The sequence below is a fragment of the Maylandia zebra genome, linkage group LG12 (genome assembly GCF_041146795.1).
Source record: "Maylandia zebra isolate NMK-2024a linkage group LG12, Mzebra_GT3a, whole genome shotgun sequence".
In the NCBI taxonomy this organism is placed as follows: domain Eukaryota; kingdom Metazoa; phylum Chordata; class Actinopteri; order Cichliformes; family Cichlidae; genus Maylandia; species Maylandia zebra.
This window is the reverse complement of record NC_135178.1, coordinates 19,777,231-19,796,514: the sequence shown is the minus strand read 5'-3', so window position 1 is coordinate 19,796,514 and position 19,284 is coordinate 19,777,231. Positions and strand designations below refer to the sequence as shown.

The 19,284-nt window shown below is 39.0% G+C and overlaps 1 protein-coding gene across 1 annotated transcript; it reads left to right on the top strand.

The window, feature by feature from the left end:
- Nucleotides 1-272: 272 nt before the first annotated feature.
- On the top strand, nucleotides 273-18,590 carry lnpep (leucyl/cystinyl aminopeptidase). The gene is made up of 22 exons (XM_004544483.4): nucleotides 273-703; nucleotides 2,711-2,805; nucleotides 3,280-3,482; nucleotides 4,200-4,311; nucleotides 4,427-4,684; nucleotides 4,780-4,970; nucleotides 6,859-6,997; nucleotides 7,656-7,790; nucleotides 7,937-8,057; nucleotides 8,173-8,324; nucleotides 8,412-8,525; nucleotides 8,625-8,756; nucleotides 8,898-9,032; nucleotides 10,882-11,042; nucleotides 11,130-11,218; nucleotides 11,348-11,531; nucleotides 11,637-11,793; nucleotides 12,671-12,855; nucleotides 14,260-14,421; nucleotides 15,941-16,081; nucleotides 16,168-16,249; nucleotides 16,345-18,590. The coding sequence occupies exons 1-22, from the start codon at nucleotides 676-678 to the stop codon at nucleotides 16,474-16,476; spliced, it is 3,108 nt and encodes a 1,035-aa protein (XP_004544540.3). The 5' UTR covers nucleotides 273-675; the 3' UTR covers nucleotides 16,477-18,590.
- The last annotated feature ends 694 nt before the right edge of the window (nucleotides 18,591-19,284 follow it).

Here is a 19,284-nt window from a genome sequence, read left to right as displayed (position 1 = left end):
ACTATCATAAAATCTAGGCACTGGTCATCTCTTTGGAAGTCAACAGGGAATGGAATAATTATTTCCCCCACTTTACACAAACATGCATACACATCCAAAATAGAATATAAAAACGCTGTATTTACCATATACACGAACGTCGTCCTCTCAGGAGAACCAAAAAACCTATTTTGGTAGGGGCGCAAGCATCCGTCGTGCACGTGGCCCCGCCTCCCGGTGGGAACATCCAATCAGATGTGAGTATTGTAATTTGACGGGAGGTCGTCAACAACTGATCGGAGAGGAGGAAAAGTGTCATTTGCTCGTGTGTTTGTTGTTTGCCGAGCGTTTTAGCGAGCAAGAGTAGTTCATGTGTTTTTAGCTCAAGGTGTATTAGTTAACGACAACCGCCCCTTACTCGCTTTTTAACTTGAATAAACAGCTATGGGCGATAAAGTTATGGAAAGCGGCTAACGTTAGCTAACTGAATGTATTTCAGTCGGTTACAATTGTCAGAAGTTGGCTAGTTTCAGGCTAGCTACTACGTAGTTAGCTACCGCTAGTGTAGTGTCAGGGAGCCTGCGGTGGGTTGTTGCCAGCGATAAAATCATTTCGGCTCTCTAGCGTCTTTGAGAGTGCAGAGGTTTCCCAATTTTTTTGTTTTGGACGGGACAAGATCTTTTGAGATATCTTACCATGGATTTGTTTGACAGTAACAGTTCAGGTAAGTAGACACGGGCAGAGGGTACAGTAAAAGAGCAAGCTAACAGCAGCAGGCCAGCTAATAACTGTCGGGACATTTGGCTGGGAGTGACATTCACCCGAGGACACATGCTGCGATTGACTTTTTAAAAACTGTATTAAAGCAGCTTTGTCTTTGCTGCGTAATTTCCTTAATTTTACTCTCAATCGATCTTGTTGATTGTTGATAGTCCTACCGTGACATGACACTTACATTTGCATACGAGTTTCATTTCCCCATAAGCATCAATCAGTGGGCTGCTTAAATATTTTAACTGAAATAAAGATAGTGAAACACATTTCTAACAGCTTAAGAACAGAGGTTGTGTTAACACAGCACCCTGTTACGTTTCAAGTTATCTGTAACAGCATAGCAGCACTGTTCGCTCGATATAAGTGTGCTTGGTTTGATAGCGGCTGTGTTTTCTCCTGACGTGGAGCGCCGATAAGTCACGCTCCCAGCCGCTCATGTTGTTTATAACCTCTGTTATGGTCCCAGGACGTGCATTGTTTTATTAGAGCAAACAAAAGAGAGGGCTGTGTACACACTATAACAGCTCAGAGGAAAGTAGCAGCAGCAGCAAAATCACTGTAGTTTGACTTCCTGTTTTTGTGTATCTTTGCGTGTAAGGAGGTTTGATTGTGACTTGGTGATTTTCTGAGACCAAACTTGTATTTCGTGATCACATTTTCATCAGATAATGATGTTAAAACGTTTACATATTCTCCCTTCCTATAAACTTTAAAGAGTGAGCCATTTTGCAGTGTGTTTTCTGTGTTTTATTACTTGGGGACACACCTGCCAAACACAGGCACATATTTAGCTGTAGTTCTGTGAGTCTGCTGTTGGGTTTGTACTTGTTTTGCATAAACAGGAAAACCCCAGTTTGCCGATAGACTGCTTTAGTGTATTTACACACAGACCTGTGGGTGTTTTACATTTATCCTGCTTAATCATAACCATCACCATAACCACTTCTCTCTTCTGAGAATGTCATTTTGCTCATATGAAATATCTGTTTAACGTGTTTAGTCACTGCTATTCTTATAAACCCTTGTAGACCTTCCACTTTGCCCATTGCTTAGCTCCTAACCTATTTATAGATATTCATCATGCAGCAGTGTGGTCCAGACAGGGAGACTGTGTCGACCCACGCTGTCATATCAGAAACACTGTACTGAGCACACAAGGAGCAAAATAATTCACCTCTGACATTTCTGGTCTGCTGACTTTCTTTGGGAGTTAAAGCTCATCTTTGTTTGCTGTAGTTGTTTTTGAGTGAACACTTTAGGTGTTCAGTGTCTTTCTGTGCTTTCCACTTACAGCCATGAAATGGAAAGTGAAAACTGTTTAGGCTGTAAAACCATGAATGGACTGTGGGGCTGAAACTGCAGAGTTGCACAGTTCATCATTTTAATACTTTAGTTATTGAATTAGGAAGTTGAACATGCCTCTGATTGTTTCAGGAATTACTGTGGGGAAAGTCTGGCTTCCAGGCAGTGACTTAAAGTTTGTAAAACAAGGCCTTCTCTTGTCATAAAGCTGCATATGCAGGTTAGTTTGAGGAAATGCACGCCTTTAAAAACTGCATGTGACATGGTCTAGTGATGAGTAGTCTTTGCTTTAGCGTTTTCCTATTTGGGGACTTTTTTCACTTCTTTTCCCTGTGGAGAAGAAGTTATTCCAGGTTTGTAATGTCTGCAGTTTAGTCTTTCAACAACCTGATAAACCTGTTCTGTGTAGATAAAAGAAGCAGGAAATACTGAAGAAGGTGTTCTAACGGGAAATTGCAAAAACTCTGTGAGCACTTTATGAAACGTGGCTTTGTGTTGAAAGCGCATTCAGTGACAACATTGCTCTTTGTGCCAGATAGTCTCTTCTGCTACTCTGTAATTCTACATCTTAATTCTGTTACATCTCTCTCCTTTCAATCATTTCCCTTTTTTTTTAGCAGCATCTGTCTGATTTCTCTTCCTCTTTGTGCTACAGAGCGTGCCAGCCTGCCGAGGAACATGATTGAGAACAGCATGTTTGAAGAAGAGCCCGATGTTGTGGATTTAGCCAAAGACTCCACAGCCTTTCCGGTATGCCAGTATGTCAGGGTTGATAATGTGAGCGAATTGGGGCAAATAGTTGTAAGCTGCTTCTGTCTGACAATGCTATCTCTTCATCATGGTAATACTTCATATGCAGTTTTAGTTTTCAGTCACCGCAGTGATGCTGCATCATACAGCCTTATAGATAAAGTCTTTACACTTTCTCATTCTCTAATAGTCACCAAATCCTCTCTTAAAGCTCCTCGATCCTTTTGCAGCTGCAGAAAGGACAGCTACAATCATTATTAAAACACATCTTCTTTCATTACCTGTTATCTGGACTCTTCTCTTACCTGATTATTGTTTTTATCATTCATTTCTCTGCACTCAGTCTCGTCACCCCCTCTACATATGACATTTTACCCCGTGCTAACTAACTTACATGGAAAGTCTATACAATGAATAGGAATCTGCATGATTTAACCAGAGGATAATAGAACCTACTGGATATGCTCTCTCCAGACGTTTCCTGCTCTTGATCCAGATGAAGTGACATATGAACCCCGTAGTTCACGGTTACTTGTGCGAGGCCTGGGGGAAAACGACATGGATGACGATGAGGAGGACTGCGAGTCTTCAGCACGTTTGTTGGGCATGTCTTTTATGAACCGAAGCTCTGCTCACAGATCCAACTCTTCTCCTTACACCAGACAGGCACCACCAAGGTAAAGTATGGGATAATGTGCAGCAAGTTTACTTAAAAAATTATTTTTTCTCTGTGGCATATAGGGCTTCATAAATACTTTAGTATTATTATATGATCTGAGTATTTTTGGAAAACAAATTTTGACTTAGTGAGTCGGAAGATAAAAGTACAGCATGTACAACAACATTGGTAGTCCCTGTTTGCCCAGCAGAGTTGTTAGTAATGTTGAAAAACAAATATATATTTATGAAGAGACATGCTGTTAGGAGTCCTGTCAGAAAACTTGTGGCTACAATTCCAATTTTGTTTTAAAACTATATTATGTCATTGTGCCAAGAATGAAATGACAGCAATGACAACACAGGCTAAGATGGTCTAAGTTTGAGTTGTGCTTCCGGATCAAAAAAGTAACCATTAAATATAGCAAAGTCATAGTTAAAATAATTGTGCAGGTTAACCTCAAAGTACTGTTATTGACTACATAAGGTAAATGTTAAAAAAAGCTGTATGCAGATACCACATCCTGTCACATAATAAAAAACTTTCGCATGTGAAGGCTTCAACTTTCACCGGCAAACTGTCTCATACTGAAAGATGATCATTTTTATACTCGCTGTCTAAATGCCGGTTATGAAAGCTCGCATTAACCAAAACTTGACAATCAAGTTAGCAGAGAGATCCTCTTCATATTTAAAATGAGTTAGTGTAAGTAATGTTAATCTCGTTTTGATTTCAGGTCATGTTCACGACCCTCATCACGTACCATAGTTGTATGTGTGTTATTCCTCGTGATAGTGGCCTCAGTGACCATGGTATTCTACTTCCTACCTGGCTGCACCTTTACTAAAGTAAGGAAAATATTAATTAGTCTTCAAGAATATCAATTTCAGAGCAAAAACATTTTATTTTTCTCCATGCTCAGTCACACATTCATTGCTCACTCCAACTCTCTATCCTCTGCAGGCAGGTTGTCATAAGCCAAACAAGACCAATCCCATTGAGCCAGTCTACCCCATCTCCACAAATGGTGAATTGTTTCCATGGGCACAGCTCCGACTCCCTCAAAGCATAAAACCTCTCAGCTATGACCTCACCCTGAACCCCGACCTCGACAAAATGACCTTCACGGGCAGAACTGTTATCAGCATGTCTATACTTCACAGCACAAACCGCATTGTATTCCATGGTGCTAATCTCAACATTACCAAAGCAACCTTCAAAGTGGGTTTGAAGAGAATTTTTTGTGTTCTGATGAATAAATTTACTTTTTTTTTTTTTTGTCTGCTAGTCTGTGACTAACACTTTCTCTCTTCCAGTTGGGTGATGGGCAGGCCAGTGATGTGACTGTACTGGAATACAAACCCAGACAGCAGTTAGCTGTTAATTTCTCAGAGGAGCTGAAAGCAGGCCAGTACTGTGTTTTGACAATGGAATATTCTGCCAACTTCTCAAACGCATATGATGGTTTCTACAAGAGCTTCTACATTGATAAGGACCGAAACAAAAGGTACCCCTTGCTCATTGGCTGTTTATTAGCAGGCTACTTACCACAAGCTTTTAAGGTGGCGGTAATTAAGGCATTACTTAAAAAGTTCTTATTTGTTCCAGCTGTTGTAACTAATTATAGACTGTTTTTAATCTTCCTTTTAGTTCAAAGAATCTTGAAAGACTAGTTAACTAGACTAGTTAATCAGTCAAGATTGAGAGTGCATCATAGCACTGAAACAGTATTAGTGAAGGTTATGAAACATCTTCTAATGGCCTTTGGCAATGAACTCATATCTGCGTTTGTCCTGTTAGACCTCAGTACAGTGTTTGCTACCACTGACCACAAGATTTTACTACAGATATTAGAACATACTGTTTGTATTAGATGAACTGTGCTGCAATGGTCTGAGTCATATCTGTTGGATAGATTTCCAATTAGTTAGTCGTGGAGTTCTGTGCTGGGACCAATACTTTTTACTTTATACTTGCTTCATTTAGGCAACCTTATAACAAAACACTGCATACAGTTTTATTGCTATGCAGATGATGCACAGCGTTATTTATCCATGAAGCCAGGTCATGCAAATCAACTAGTTAAATTAAAGGGATGTCATAAACACATAAAGGCCTAAATTACTTCTAAATTCAGATGTAACTGAGGTTATTGTACTCAGCCCTAAAAATCTAACAGGATATTTACTTCAGATGGCCTCATAGTGTTACCTTTAGTAACACTGTGAGTCATCTTGGAGTCATTTTGACCAGGATATGTCCTTCAGCGTGCACATCAAGCAAATATATAGGACTGCCTTCATTCATGTGGACAAGATCTTTAAAATTAGAATCATCCTGTCAGAATGATGCTGAAAAACTAGTTTATGCATTTATTACTTCTTGCTGGACTGTTGTAATGCATTGTTATCAGGCTGTCCTTAAAAGTCCACGAAAACCCTTCATTTGATTCTAAATGCTGCTGTGAGACTAGAAAGAAAGACCGTATTTCTCTTATTGGCACCAGAATTTAATTTAAAATTTTTCTCCTTATATACAAAACCTTGAATAATCAGGTCCCACCTTATCTTTAAGACCTCTTAGGACCATATCACCTCATTAGAGCACTTTGCTCTCAGATTCAAGGTTTAATTTTGGTTCCTACAGTTTTTAAAAGTAGAATCGGAGGCTTCATCGATCAGGTCCGTGTATTTTGGAACCAGCACCCAGTTTGGACTTGAAGAGACAGACGGCTTCTCCCACTCTACTTTTACGTTTTAAGATTAGGTTCAAAGCTTTCTTTTTTGATAAAGATTACAGTCAAGCCTGGGTCTAATGACCCTGACTCATACTGTACTAAGCGTAGGCTATTGGGGGCTTCCCATGATGCACTGACAAGTTCATCTTCACTCATTTCTTTTCACTCCCTGTGTGTTTATACACTACTAGTGCATTTAATCATTAGTACTTATAAAACTCCTGCCTTTTCTCTTATAGTTTTCCTTTTGACCTGTTTCTCTCTGCTGTCTACCCTTTCCCTTCACTCTCAACTGGTAGATAGTTGTCATTTCCCGAGCCTGGTTCTGCTGGAGGTTTCTTCCTGTTAAAAGGGTTTTTTTCTTTCCTACTGTTGTCACGTGTTTGCTCACACGGGGATGTCTTGTTGGAGTTTTTTTCTAATACTGTAGGGTCTTACACTTAAAATATACTTCACATTAAGGCGACTATTGTTGTGAATTGGTGCTATATAGGAACAATTGAATTGGTTCTGCCATAAGTACAGACTATGGAGTCAGCTCATCTCATCGCCACAGTCTAACAAATGAGTGCTTTAAAAATAACAAATACAGAAAGAAAATGTTTTATGGAGTTTAAACATTTCCAGCATGGTCATGTTCACCCCCTCTTTTCCCCAGGGTCCTAGCAGCAACACAGTTTGAGCCGCTGTCGGCCAGGAAAGCCTTCCCTTGTTTTGATGAACCAGCTTTCAAAGCGACATTCCTGATTAAAATCAGCAGAAAAAAAACCTACATGACTCTTTCAAACATGCCCAAGGTAATTTAAAATGAATGAGTTTTGCATTATGATACTAATGGTTGAAACATTCTACTCAGTGTTTTATAAGGCTTCATTCATATGTGGTTGAATTATTTTTATTCACTTGTTCATTTGTTATTTTTGGCAGTATCCGACTAGATTTAAATGTATGAAAACTGACACAAGGTTTGAATTACATTTGGTTACAGTAGCATGAGAGTTTAACATCCTAATAGAGGTTTGGCTTTTGAAGAAGTGATTCTTCTTTTTTTGTACAGATGCTGAATGGTGACAATTTTAAATTAATGCCAGCTGTTACATACCGGCTTGGATGTACAAAATGAAATATGCTTTCTTCTGAGGAGGCTTACATGATGGGTTTGTCCACTGTATTATAGAGTTCACAGAGTTTCGATTTTTTAAGATACTGTCAGTTGCAGTAAACTTACAATTGTGCTTTGTCACTATGTAACCACAGTTTACAAAGCATAATTATAATAATATCCTGTCCTGAAGACTTTGTAATTCTTGTAACCACTATGGCTTCTCAGGTCACGGTGGGGGTACAGTCAATACTACCAGATGGTGTGCTGCACTGCTGTATTCATCCACAATAAGTCAACAATACTGATTTATTGCAGAGGACTTCAATACATCCTTGTTTTGTGTATTTCAGGCAAAATCCACAAATCTCTCCAATGGCCTTGTGCAGGATGAGTTTGAAAAGACCAGTGTTAACATGAGCACTTACCTGGTGGCCTTCATCGTTGCTGACTTCACCCCTAACACCAAAAATGTTTCAGAAACCCAGGTAGGTCTAGCAGAGAAATATTTTTCTGTTTCAGTTCAGCCTCTGCAAATATTTTTTTTAAAATGTATTTTTCAGTGAGGCTGTGCTGTTGTTGATAAACTATATATATGTGTATACATATAAATACCTTTTATTGTTTGTGTTAGGTGTCAGTCTACTCTGTACCAGAGAAAAATGGGCACACTGAGTATGCTCTGACCATAACCTCTAAACTGCTGGAGTTTTACAATAACTTCTTTGACATTAATTACCCTCTCAAAAAACTAGGTGAGTAAACCAATGAATATTTAATTATACACACTCTGTGCTCTATCCTTGTGTAACTGTTCTCCCCCTGTCCCGTTTTTACACAACCCCATATGCTGTCTTTCTCTGGTGTCAGACTTGGTAGCTATTCCTGACTTCCTGGCAGGAGCCATGGAGAACTTGGGGCTAATCACTTTTCGGGAAACCACTTTGTTAGTGGGCAAAGAGTCTTCTCTCCTGGAAAAACAAGTGGTGGCTTCTGTCATAGCACATGAGCTTGCTCATCAGGTACTTTTGTTTGTGTTTGTATCTGTGAAAAGAAACAGTGAATATGTTCACATGTCCAATGTTTTTTTGTTTTTTTTTGTTTTACAGTGGTTTGGAAACCTGGTGACTATGACATGGTGGAATGACCTGTGGCTCAACGAAGGCTTTGCCACTTACATGGAGTACATGTCACTGCAGGAAGTGTCGCCCGACCTGGAAACTGTACGTTCTGCCGTGTAGCTTGCCAAATTATTTGTCATAGTTTTAAATCAGATAATGTTATGTGCTCCTACATATGCAGTATGTCCTGTTTGTTTGCAGGGTAATTTATTCCTCTCAGTGCGGTTCAGAGCCCTAGACAAAGATGCACTAAACTCCTCGCACGCTGTGTCGACAGACGTTAATACAACAGAACAAGTAGAGGAGATGTTTGACTCTGTCTCTTATGAAAAGGTAAACTCTGACTTATAAGTACATCACATGCTGTTCATTAATTCACTTAACTTTGATTTCTAGCTGTTCATTTAAGGAAATAGTGACCCTCACATGAATTCTTGATAGTTTATTGCTAGTTTATTATTCTTTGTCTTCCAGGGTGCATCCATTCTTCTAATGCTGAATGCTTCCTTCCCCGGAGATCAACAGTTCAGAAAGGGTATCATTGAATATCTCAAACAGTTCAGTGGATTAAATACAGACACTGATGACCTCTGGAACAGCCTCACACAGGTATTAGTCGTGTGTTTTTTATGTTCATGCATATGTGTGTTTTTACTGACACAGTGGCTGGTTATTTTTTCCCCTTTGTGAAGTGGGATTGTGGCAAAATGTAGCCTTGGTAAAATTTACCATAGAGCTTGACCAATACAGTATTTTTAAGACCAATACCAATATTTGTTGATTTAAAAATCAATTTTTTTTTCTTTCTGTCGCACAACACCTATTTATTTACTCATTTACACTCTCCCTAAATCTGCATGGATCAGCTGGTTGTTGTGTTAAAAGATGTGCATGACTAATTGACTAGAAGTTCAAACGTTGCTGCTAGAAATAAGAGTTGGCTATATGTAGCATTCTTATTTTTTTAAATGGAAGATATTGTCAAAGATGTTACACAACCGCTGGGCACTGTCAGACTGCAGCCTTTACAGTTGGCTGCACACACCTCTCTGTGTGTCCGTGAAAGGAAATTGTAAATGAACGAGGGAAAAGTAAAACAGATGGCTGCCAGAGTGCTGCCTGCGCTTATCTGTAGTACTTTATAGTAAAGCATGAGCAGCCGTAGGTTGGTTTTGCCAGAATAAACTGGAGTAAACTGGAGTGTAGAAGCTAGACAGGAAGAAACTGAGGCTACTGCTGCTAGTTCTGCTATGGCTAGCCAAAGGCTGTAAGTTAATCTGATATTGTGCATATTTACAACATTATACAGAATGTAAAGTGCCGCACCTTTAAGCAACATTTAAAACATGATTGTCTAATAAGAAATATGATTAATGGGTTCATATAGCCCTTAAAATACAAATGAAATATTTGTAAGAAGGTTCTGACCTTTGGGCTCGTTGAGTAAACAAAGTTTTTCTCTCTCATTTAAACGGCTAGAAAATTAGTCACCAGGATGTATCCTAGTTCCAAACACCCATGTTACCAAAAAGGAAGATGCATAGTGCCCTCTGGTGAACAAACTATGTAACACCAACACTCATAACCTGGTTAAAGAGTGTTTCTCCTGTCCCTGCTTTACTTTTTTTTTTTTACTTGTCATCTATCAACATTATACTTGCTGATATCAAACTAGTAAATAGATAATGCCTGATGGGCTCTAATCTACTGTAGCAGCAACTACAAGTGCTTTATCTGTACTATACTGTTTACGTCTTTGCATATAAGGAAAGATTTTGTTAGTGGATAGCATTGCAACTATGCAAGATACAGATGATTACATATGAGTCCTGAGTAGGCTCTTATAAGGCCTTTTGAAAATAGTCCTGTTAAATATAGATATGTTATATTACCTTGTTTTCTAACTTGGTAAATAGTCTCATAATGGAGATTATTTAGAACTTCTTTTTTTAAATAGATATTTTTATTCTGTTTACTCTTTGCTGAGGTATTGCAGTCAATCTATAATTCAAATGTAGCTAATATGCTCTACATAGAATGTTCCCTTGCTTGTTCTCTTGCTTATTCCCTTTTGATGGCAGAGCACAAGACAGATGCAAAGACTATATAATTGTGACAAGAGTGTTTCAACCTAATGACCTCAGTTAAAGTTGATGCTTTCATTTGCTTAGTCATCTTATTGTCTGCCACAATGCTAACAACTTGATCAACAAGTCTCTCATAGTTTAGAGTTTATCTTTGATCTGTTCATCAAAGAGATCTTTTTGGATAGATTCTGTGAGTAGTGTACACTTTGTTGCCATTTGGATACTAGAAATTGTAATTGTTTGCACAAATTTTGAGAATATAGCTGCAAAATATGAGTCCCCTTCTACACTAATTCTCATGTGTGGAGAAAAAATGAAAGCATGACATTTGGCTGCACACACAGATCAAATATTCCCCTTCCTATCCTCAGACCGATAAGTCCACGCACCACATGAATGTATCGCAGATGATGACATCGTGGACATCACAGAAAGGCTTCCCACTGGTCACTGTGAACCTCATGGGAAACCAGGTGACACTCGCACAGGAGCACTTCTTGCTCACATCTGACAATACCACGCATACGTCAAGGTGGGTTACACATTACCACACAGACAGACAGACACACATAAATCATAAGGACACCACCGTGCTAACTGTAGTGTGCACTCTGTTTAGCTTGTGGCATATTCCAGTGACGTACGTGAACGACAGCTGTAGTTTGGCCCCTGAGTGCAGACAGGTTTTCACTCTGAAAAATAAATCAGGTAAAAGACTAAAATAGAAACCTATTCTAATTGTCCTTGGCTGAGCTGCTCTCGAATGAAAAGTTTTAAGTGTATTCATGTGTTTATTTGTTTTGTTTTGGGGTTTGTTTGTTTTTTTTGTATTTTCAGACACATTTAAGCTGTCAAAAAATGTAACTTGGCTGAAGTTGAACTACAAAAATACAGGCTTCTACATAGTGGACTACGGAAAGGATGGCTGGTCTGCTCTTGCTCAAGCTTTGTTCTCAAATGTCGGCGTTCTTACACACGAGGACCGTGCTTCACTTATACATAACATCTTTGCTCTCTCCAGGTATCAAAGTCTTTTAATTGCATTTAGTGATGAAAGTCTTTTTTAAATTTCTTCTGCTTCATTTTGATGCTCTGCTGTTCCTCGTTTGTCCCGTGTCGTCACTAGATTGGGACGTGTGTCCTTCCTGCAGGTCATAAATCTACTGAAATATGTCTCAGCGGACACTGAGACTTCTCCTGTGACAGAGGCCCTTTTACAGCTCAATAATATCTACCGACAGCTTGAAAAAAGACAGGAGTCTAATCTTGCATCCCGCATGAAGGTATTGAACTCACACCCAAGAAATTAGATTTTCAGTAAAGACAGAATTTTTAAAGTTTTGCTTCTGACTCCAAAACAATGGATTTTAAATCAAACTGCCAAGATGTGATTGAAGTGCAGACTTGAATCTTTAATTCAGGGGGTTTAATAAAAAACTTTACATTAGCTGTATCTAGGGTAGTTTTCAATACCTGGCTAAAAGTCCTTTGCAGTCCTGCCTGAAGTCTAGGACTCACAGGTATCCCCAGTTGGTGTGTTTTCTCCCTTAAGATGTTCTGCTAAGCCTTTACTGCAGCCACCTTCAGCCGCTGCTTATTTGTGGGTCTCTCTGTCTTCTTTTTCAGTTTGACTGAAAAGTTGCTCTATTTGATTGAGATCAGGTGAATGTCTTGGCCATTGAAGAATGCCTCGTTTTTCTTGGACTGATTTTGCAATGTACTTTGGTTTGTCATCCATTTATACTGTTAAGAGTTTTCTGATCAGTTTTGCCGCATTTCTCTGGATCTGAGCAGAGAGTATAGCCCTGTACACTTTACAATTCCTCCTGCTTCTTCTAGCAGCAGTGACTTCAACAGTAAACACGATTGACACAATTGTTACATTTCACAAAACGGCCAGTATGACGTTCTTTAATTTCACTATTAATCTACATCTTTTAACATTACTTCTTTTTTTTTTCTTTTTTTTTTACGTCATATTACGTGATAAAACTTTAATTTGCTAAAAAAAAATCTGACTTTGATTTGACACTTAACACATAACGTATCTTTGATAAGGTCAGAGCAAGTCTTTTTCCTAGTTCATCTGCGTTTTGGCTTTATCATGCTAATGAATGTGTTTTGTTTTGGGGTTTGTTTTGTTTGTTTGTTTTTTGACAGAATTTTATTATGAGCACATTTCGTAATCTGACGGCCAAACAAACATGGGAAGAAGAAGAGAATGTGTCCAAACAGGAGCTGCGCTCTGCTCTGCTGGAGATGGCCTGTAATCTGAATGATGAAAACTGCACCCAGCAGGCCACGTCCCTGTTCAAAAAGTACATGGAGTCAAATGGTACCCTCAGGTACGTCCAGAGCACAACAAACATTTCATTGTCTTACTCTGCTTCGTTTCAAGCTGGTAACACGGTGAACAGTATTAGTCAAACATCATTTTAGAAATAGAGATTGACAGACCACGTGACTTTTGCGCATTGTATTGTGGGTAGGAGTGGCAACAAAATCAAAACACTGCATCAAGAGCTAGTATTTCCAGCATCATTAATTCTGCGGTTTTAATCCCTACTTGCATTTTATTTGCCCCCAAAACTGTTGTGTACAAAACGACGGTGAGTGTATGCACTCACAAAATGTTTAAAAACTTCAGATCCCTACAACAAGCCCAGGTCCAGTTTACTTTGGTGATTTGGACTATTCCATTTCACAGCTGTTGTTACATTTTTTTCTTTATCTCCTGGCCAACGCAATCTATTTGTCATTTCAGGTTGTAGTATTACACAACATTTTCAGATCTAATAGAAATAAAATAAGAATTCATTCAATTCAATGTCTCTATTTATAACTGGCATTATTGTTTCATTCTATTATAGAATCTTACAGGAAAGACGCAACATTGTATTCCATCATGCTTTATTAGCTGCTTCGGTGAAAAACAAATCAACAATGCCAAAAAACCATATTAAAACAACATATTGGAAAACAGTTATTCATCACTTGATTGCTTCAATACAACACTTGGGCACATATATGTGGGACTTTTCATGGCTGTTTTGAGCTCTCTCTCTCTTAACCGATCAAATCCCGCTGTGGTAGCAGCTTTAAAATCAGTATGACCCAGGTTGATAGAGGGTGCCCAGTCTGTATTCCAGCATTTTGTAGGCTGGTTTTCCTACAAAACACAACAAACATTGGCCCGCAAAGCCACAGTGAACAAAGCAGCATAGCGTAACGAATTCATTTCAAATCAATATAAGACTTATTTGTAACCTACATCAACAATCATGTTAAACAGAAGACTTACCTTTATGGAAATGCTTGGAGCAGACTAACATGTGAACTGGAGTGTTCTGGGACATTATATTTGGTCTTCGAATGGCTGCAATCCAGGTCATCCGTCGGCTCTTTGTTACTTCGGAAACATGGCTTAAACAATTTCTCTTCCACAACGTAATCCGATAACAACTGATCTCTTTACCGGTCGGCTTCCCGTGGCTGGTATGCGACCGGCTATTGCAGTTAATAATACAACAGCATCTTGCCATTCTTTCTGTTTCTTTTTATCACTGTGTGACTGTTTTCATGTGAAAGCCTGCGTGTGCTAGTACCGCTTGCCACTCGTACCCATAATCCTTTGCGGTTTTACGCCACATTTTCAATCTCTATGGAAGGTGATGGGACCTAATGGAATCAGAAAATTAGAATTGAGTAGCAAAAGTAAAAGTCTGTTTCTTTTGTATTTATTGTCATAGGATTCCCGGTGATCTGCAGCAGACTGTATTTACAGTGGCTGGCCGGTCTGATGAAACCTGGGACGCTCTTTTCAACATATATGTACATGCCACGTACGATTCAGAGAAGCGGAAAATGCTAAAGGGCCTAGCATCCACTCAGAACCCACAACGTTTAGTACAGTAAGTTTTTTTTTGTTTTGTTTTTGCATTTGTTAATTATGCGCTATTTTAACAAAGTCCGTTTCCCCGCCCATTAATTTCATCTGCAACTCAAAGTCCTGCGATGCCATTAAAATGACTTCACTTGATTCCACCAGAGCAAAAGTTTGACATACTCAAGGTCTCACAGTTACTCACCTTGTCAGTGCTGTAGTTATATTACTGTAGTTTACATGTAAAAATTGTTACTGACCCTGCGAAGTATTTATAGTTTGTTTTTTGTTTCTGGCATAAGCAATCTTGATGTTTACTGACTCAGCAGGTGGAAAACTGTTATTAAATTACTTCAAACTTGTTCTGCGTTTGGGGCATCATTATACTGTAATGTATAATGGTGCCCCACACATCTAAACAAACTGATCTTCAATAAGTTGATTAGACTGCATTTTGGGGATGCTAGATTATGTTAGAATGTAGCTGATGTCTTTTTCAGTAAGTCCATCCATTTATTTCCATCCATGCGGGTGTGAATAAACAGCAGCCTACGCAGAGAAGCACAGACCTTGCTCCACCAGCTCTTCTGGTGTAAACTCAGTTGCTCCCAGATGTAATCTCTCCAGCATGTCCTTGGTCTGCCCCAGGGGCTCTTACTGGTAGAACAGGCACAAAACATCTCATCCAAAAGGGGCCCAGAAGGGATCCTAGTCACCTCTGCTGGGATCTTTCAAAACAGAGGAGTAGCAGCTCTACACTGAGTCCTGTCTCCATGGAAGAGCCCAGACAGCCTTCAAAGAAAGATCATTTCTGCTGCTTGCATCGGTCTTATTCTTTTGGTCACTACTCAGAGCTTGTGATCATAAGTGAGAGCAGGGACATAGATCATAGATTGATGTGACTGGTGAATCGCAACATCTGCTAGACACTGCCCTGTCTCTCTGTACATCTGCATTTATTTATCATGGATATTTAACAAGTCGCGAAAATGTTGTTATTAAAAGGTTGAGATTTGTATATTAGAAGTTATTTGTTTTAAAACCTGTTAATATAATAGTTATAAACCTTTGAGATGTACGGCAGTGGTGTCAAACGTGTGTCAAACACCAAAGGGTCCAATTCGACCCACTGGATGGCTTTACAGTAAAGTCATTAACTCCCCTGAATTTTCAATAGGATGTATTGTTAAGCCTTTTGTGATAATACCAGCATTAGTATACAGGAGTGAAAATATAAAAAATGTTTCTAGATTTCAACAAGAAGTCAGCAAATGAAGATTTTGTGCATTTTCACATTGATCTGGGAATTGTAATGACCACAGACTTCCCAGTTATTTTGAAGTAATGCTATGTTCTGTTTTCTGGCACATTTTTAAGGGAGAGCGGCAAAGAGCATTACACTTTGGTTTATGGCTTCAGTTTTTTAAAATTCTCCTCTATCTCAACTTAAAGCTTTCAAAATGTACTTCTTTATACTAAAGATTGTTTGATCCCCACGCTGTGTAGTTACAATCAGGGTCCTTTTGACATGTTTGGTTTCTTTCTAGGATTCTGTCATTTGGTCTGAGGGGAAGTCTCATTCAGACTCAGGAGTTGCCTTTGGTTATCAGCACTATGTGTCAGAGCTTTGCTGGTTGTTTGTTTGCCTGGGACTTCATACAAGAGAACTGGGACTGCCTCATAGAGAAGTAAGTTAGTCTCAGAGTTTCCCTTTGTATAGCATTTTGAGATAATTTCACCTGAAAATTCAACGATTTTGTCTTTTGGGCTGCAGGTTCCCTATTGGCTCCTTTGCCATCCAGGCAATCATCAAATCTGTTACCTCCCAGTCCTCCACACAGGCACAACTTCATAAAGTATGTCCTTAAGTCATTTCTTATGAGAATGCATTTGTTTGACTCTCAGTGTACTTGTTTCGTGAGCTGAGCTTGTGTGTTTTGATGTCTTATAGGTGCAGGCTTTCTTCTCTGGTCTGAAGGAGCGTGGCTCTCAGATGAGGAGCGTGCAGGAAGCTTTGGAAACCATAAAGCTGAATCAGTGCTGGATGGACAGGAACCTGCCTACACTCCGACAATGGCTGTAACACAGATGCTCCAACAAGTCTCCACCCCAGTAACAAGCAACTGGGCTGTTTCTTTGAGACAACAACAGTATTTGCACTATCTTAGGACTGTGTCCTTTACCTCCCCTCATCCAGACCAGAGCGCTAATCAGTGGTTGTGCTCTAGCTGGTTGGACAGGTTGTTTTAATTTTTGAGATTGGTCCTGTAAGTTGTACATGATAGCTCAGGGTGGATCTGATTGTGTGTGTGTGATTGTGACAGGGGGTCGTCAGATGCAATACACACTCCTCATGTTTTATGCTGTTGACCAAACCTCTTCCGCAGTTCTCATCTAAACCTCACGCCTGAGCAGACAATCATGCTTTCACCCACACTCCTTTGGCCCAACCACCTCTCAGGCACCTTTCATCGTGAGCTGTAAAACGGCCACTTTAAAATAAACTCAATAGTATGATTAATGTCAATATTACTGTGTATGTGAAGATGCAGCTGTCAGGGATTTCTCAGCAATGATGAATTTAAATTAATGTTACTTGATAGATAGGATTATCCTTAGAGTTAAAGTAACCACGTGTCTTTTTGTTGGAAGAATATCTACCTGTCAGCCTGTACTAATTATTCATGCGATCCCAAGTGTTTGCTATACTAGTCATGGTTGGGCTACAAGATTTGTTCGTTGATGAGTAGATGCCAGTGTGTTGGTATTGAATGAATGTACTGACAAAAATATCCCACTGTGTACTGTAGATGATGTACAAAAAATAGTGCAGGTTTAAAATGATAGCCATTGTGTCTTAGGTGAGAGCAGGCAGTGCACACTGGAGCTAAACATTCATTTCTTCCTTCCTTTCTATCTCTCCCCCAAACTTTAATCCCAGCCAAGCTTTAATCAACAATTTTTTAATTTTTTTTTTTCTTTTTAAATTTGGATCACTTTCCTGCAATGAAGTCACTTTACAGACTCACTCTTTGGCTTTTTCCGCTTGTAAAGTTGTAATTATAGTGTAGATATGCTCAACCCCAAAGCCTTTTCCCTTGCCGTTTTGGATGTACCATTTTAAACATCTAAACTTTAAACATTTTAATAATTAGCTCTCTCGTGTGTGTGTGTGTGTGTGTGTGTGTGTGTGTGTGTGTGTGTGTGTGTAACTGTACACATCTACCTGATCAGGAGTCTTGGTTAAAGTGTTTTACTGCATCTCTTGATTTGAGACAACACCTGGAGGTCATTTGCTCATGAATGTTGTGTTTTAAGGGCTAATGTGCATATTTAAGTATCCAAAGTATACAGAAGAACAATCCATGTTGATAGTTTGCTCAGTAAGCTGTTACTTGTCAGCCAAAAATAGGAATGTTTAAAGTTGGTCCAGTGTTAACCACCTCTCTGTATGTTCACTATTTATTGTCTTGAGATAGCTCCTCCAGTTTTGCAACAAGATGTTATTTAAGTACAGCTGTACCCTCAGCCAAAGCGGTACTTATTCACTCTATTGCTTGCCATGATTGGCAGGTGAAATGTGATCATCATTACATTCAGGAGGCCTACATCTCTTTTTTGGTGGTCATAATATTGTTTGTTCCATTGATGTGTAAAAAAAAAAAAAAAAAAAAAAAAAAAAAACCCAATGTCCAAAACAGTAACAACAGACTGTTGTTACAAAGGCATCTGTGCACAGTTGCTGGTAATGGTGGCCTTTTTTTTATTTCGGAGAATGCAACTATTCCTGTGAACAGGTGAGAACGATGGTGTACGGCACTGTGAAGAACTGAGATGGTACCGATTTGGTTACACTTTACCAGTAAAGTTTCCCCCTTTATTTATTCCATTATATCTATAATGACTTTACAGAAATATTTTGGAATCCTTGCATTTTTATCCTCCTGATGATTTTGGCTCATTTTCCTTAGAAAGGCCTTACTATCTTGTTACATTAGCCGGAGAGTTTGATTTTCATGTCTCATTTTCTGTCAGAGTCCTGGCAATCATAGTATGTGATGATAGGGCTACTGTAGAGGACCACATGTGCAGTAAAGCCAGTCAGACTGTCTTTGTTTTTGTTGCACATTAATGAAATGCTGTAGATGCTTTTATCATTTTGTTGCTCTTCATTTGAATAAAAATATAAATAATAAAGGTTTTTTTTTTCTTCCTCCAAAAGGTTTGTATAGTTTATATACTGCTTAAAAACGTTTAAGAAACACTTTGAAAACACATCAGATCTCAGTGGTTAAAAAGAAAAGCATGCTGGATATCTATGCAGATATGGACCGGGTAATGTGTTAGTAATAAAAGGATACCAAATCATTACATAAAGTCAAACAACCAAAACCAAATGATACTCAGAAGTTTTTATGACAATCAAAGGATTTCATCCTGAAACCTAATGGCAGACAGGGTGCTGGTGCCTAGCCTGCAGAGGTCTGTGCATCCTCCTGTGAATACGCCTCTTCAGACCATCACTGACAGCCGTAGTGAATTTAATTAAAGTAACTCTATGAAATAAGCTTGCACCATTGAGTCTTACGTACATGGCTTAGGTAAAAGAGAATCTCTCAGTTTAGGGTTATGTAGGGACAGATCCGAATAGAATATAAAATCGCACTAAAGCTCTCTCAGTATTAAGAAAAGTATAAGATCTGTTTACAGTCAAACTTAAAGTCTGCCCGGCGACCAGGAAGGGTTTGTGGATGAGCAGAACATTGATCTAATTGGTTTCTGAGTCAGTGCATGTTCTCTGATGTGCAGACGAATGGCAGTATGAAAACAGCAGGCACTAGAGCAGCCTGGAAACCTGGAAGCTTTAAACAACCGGAAGTCATCAATGATA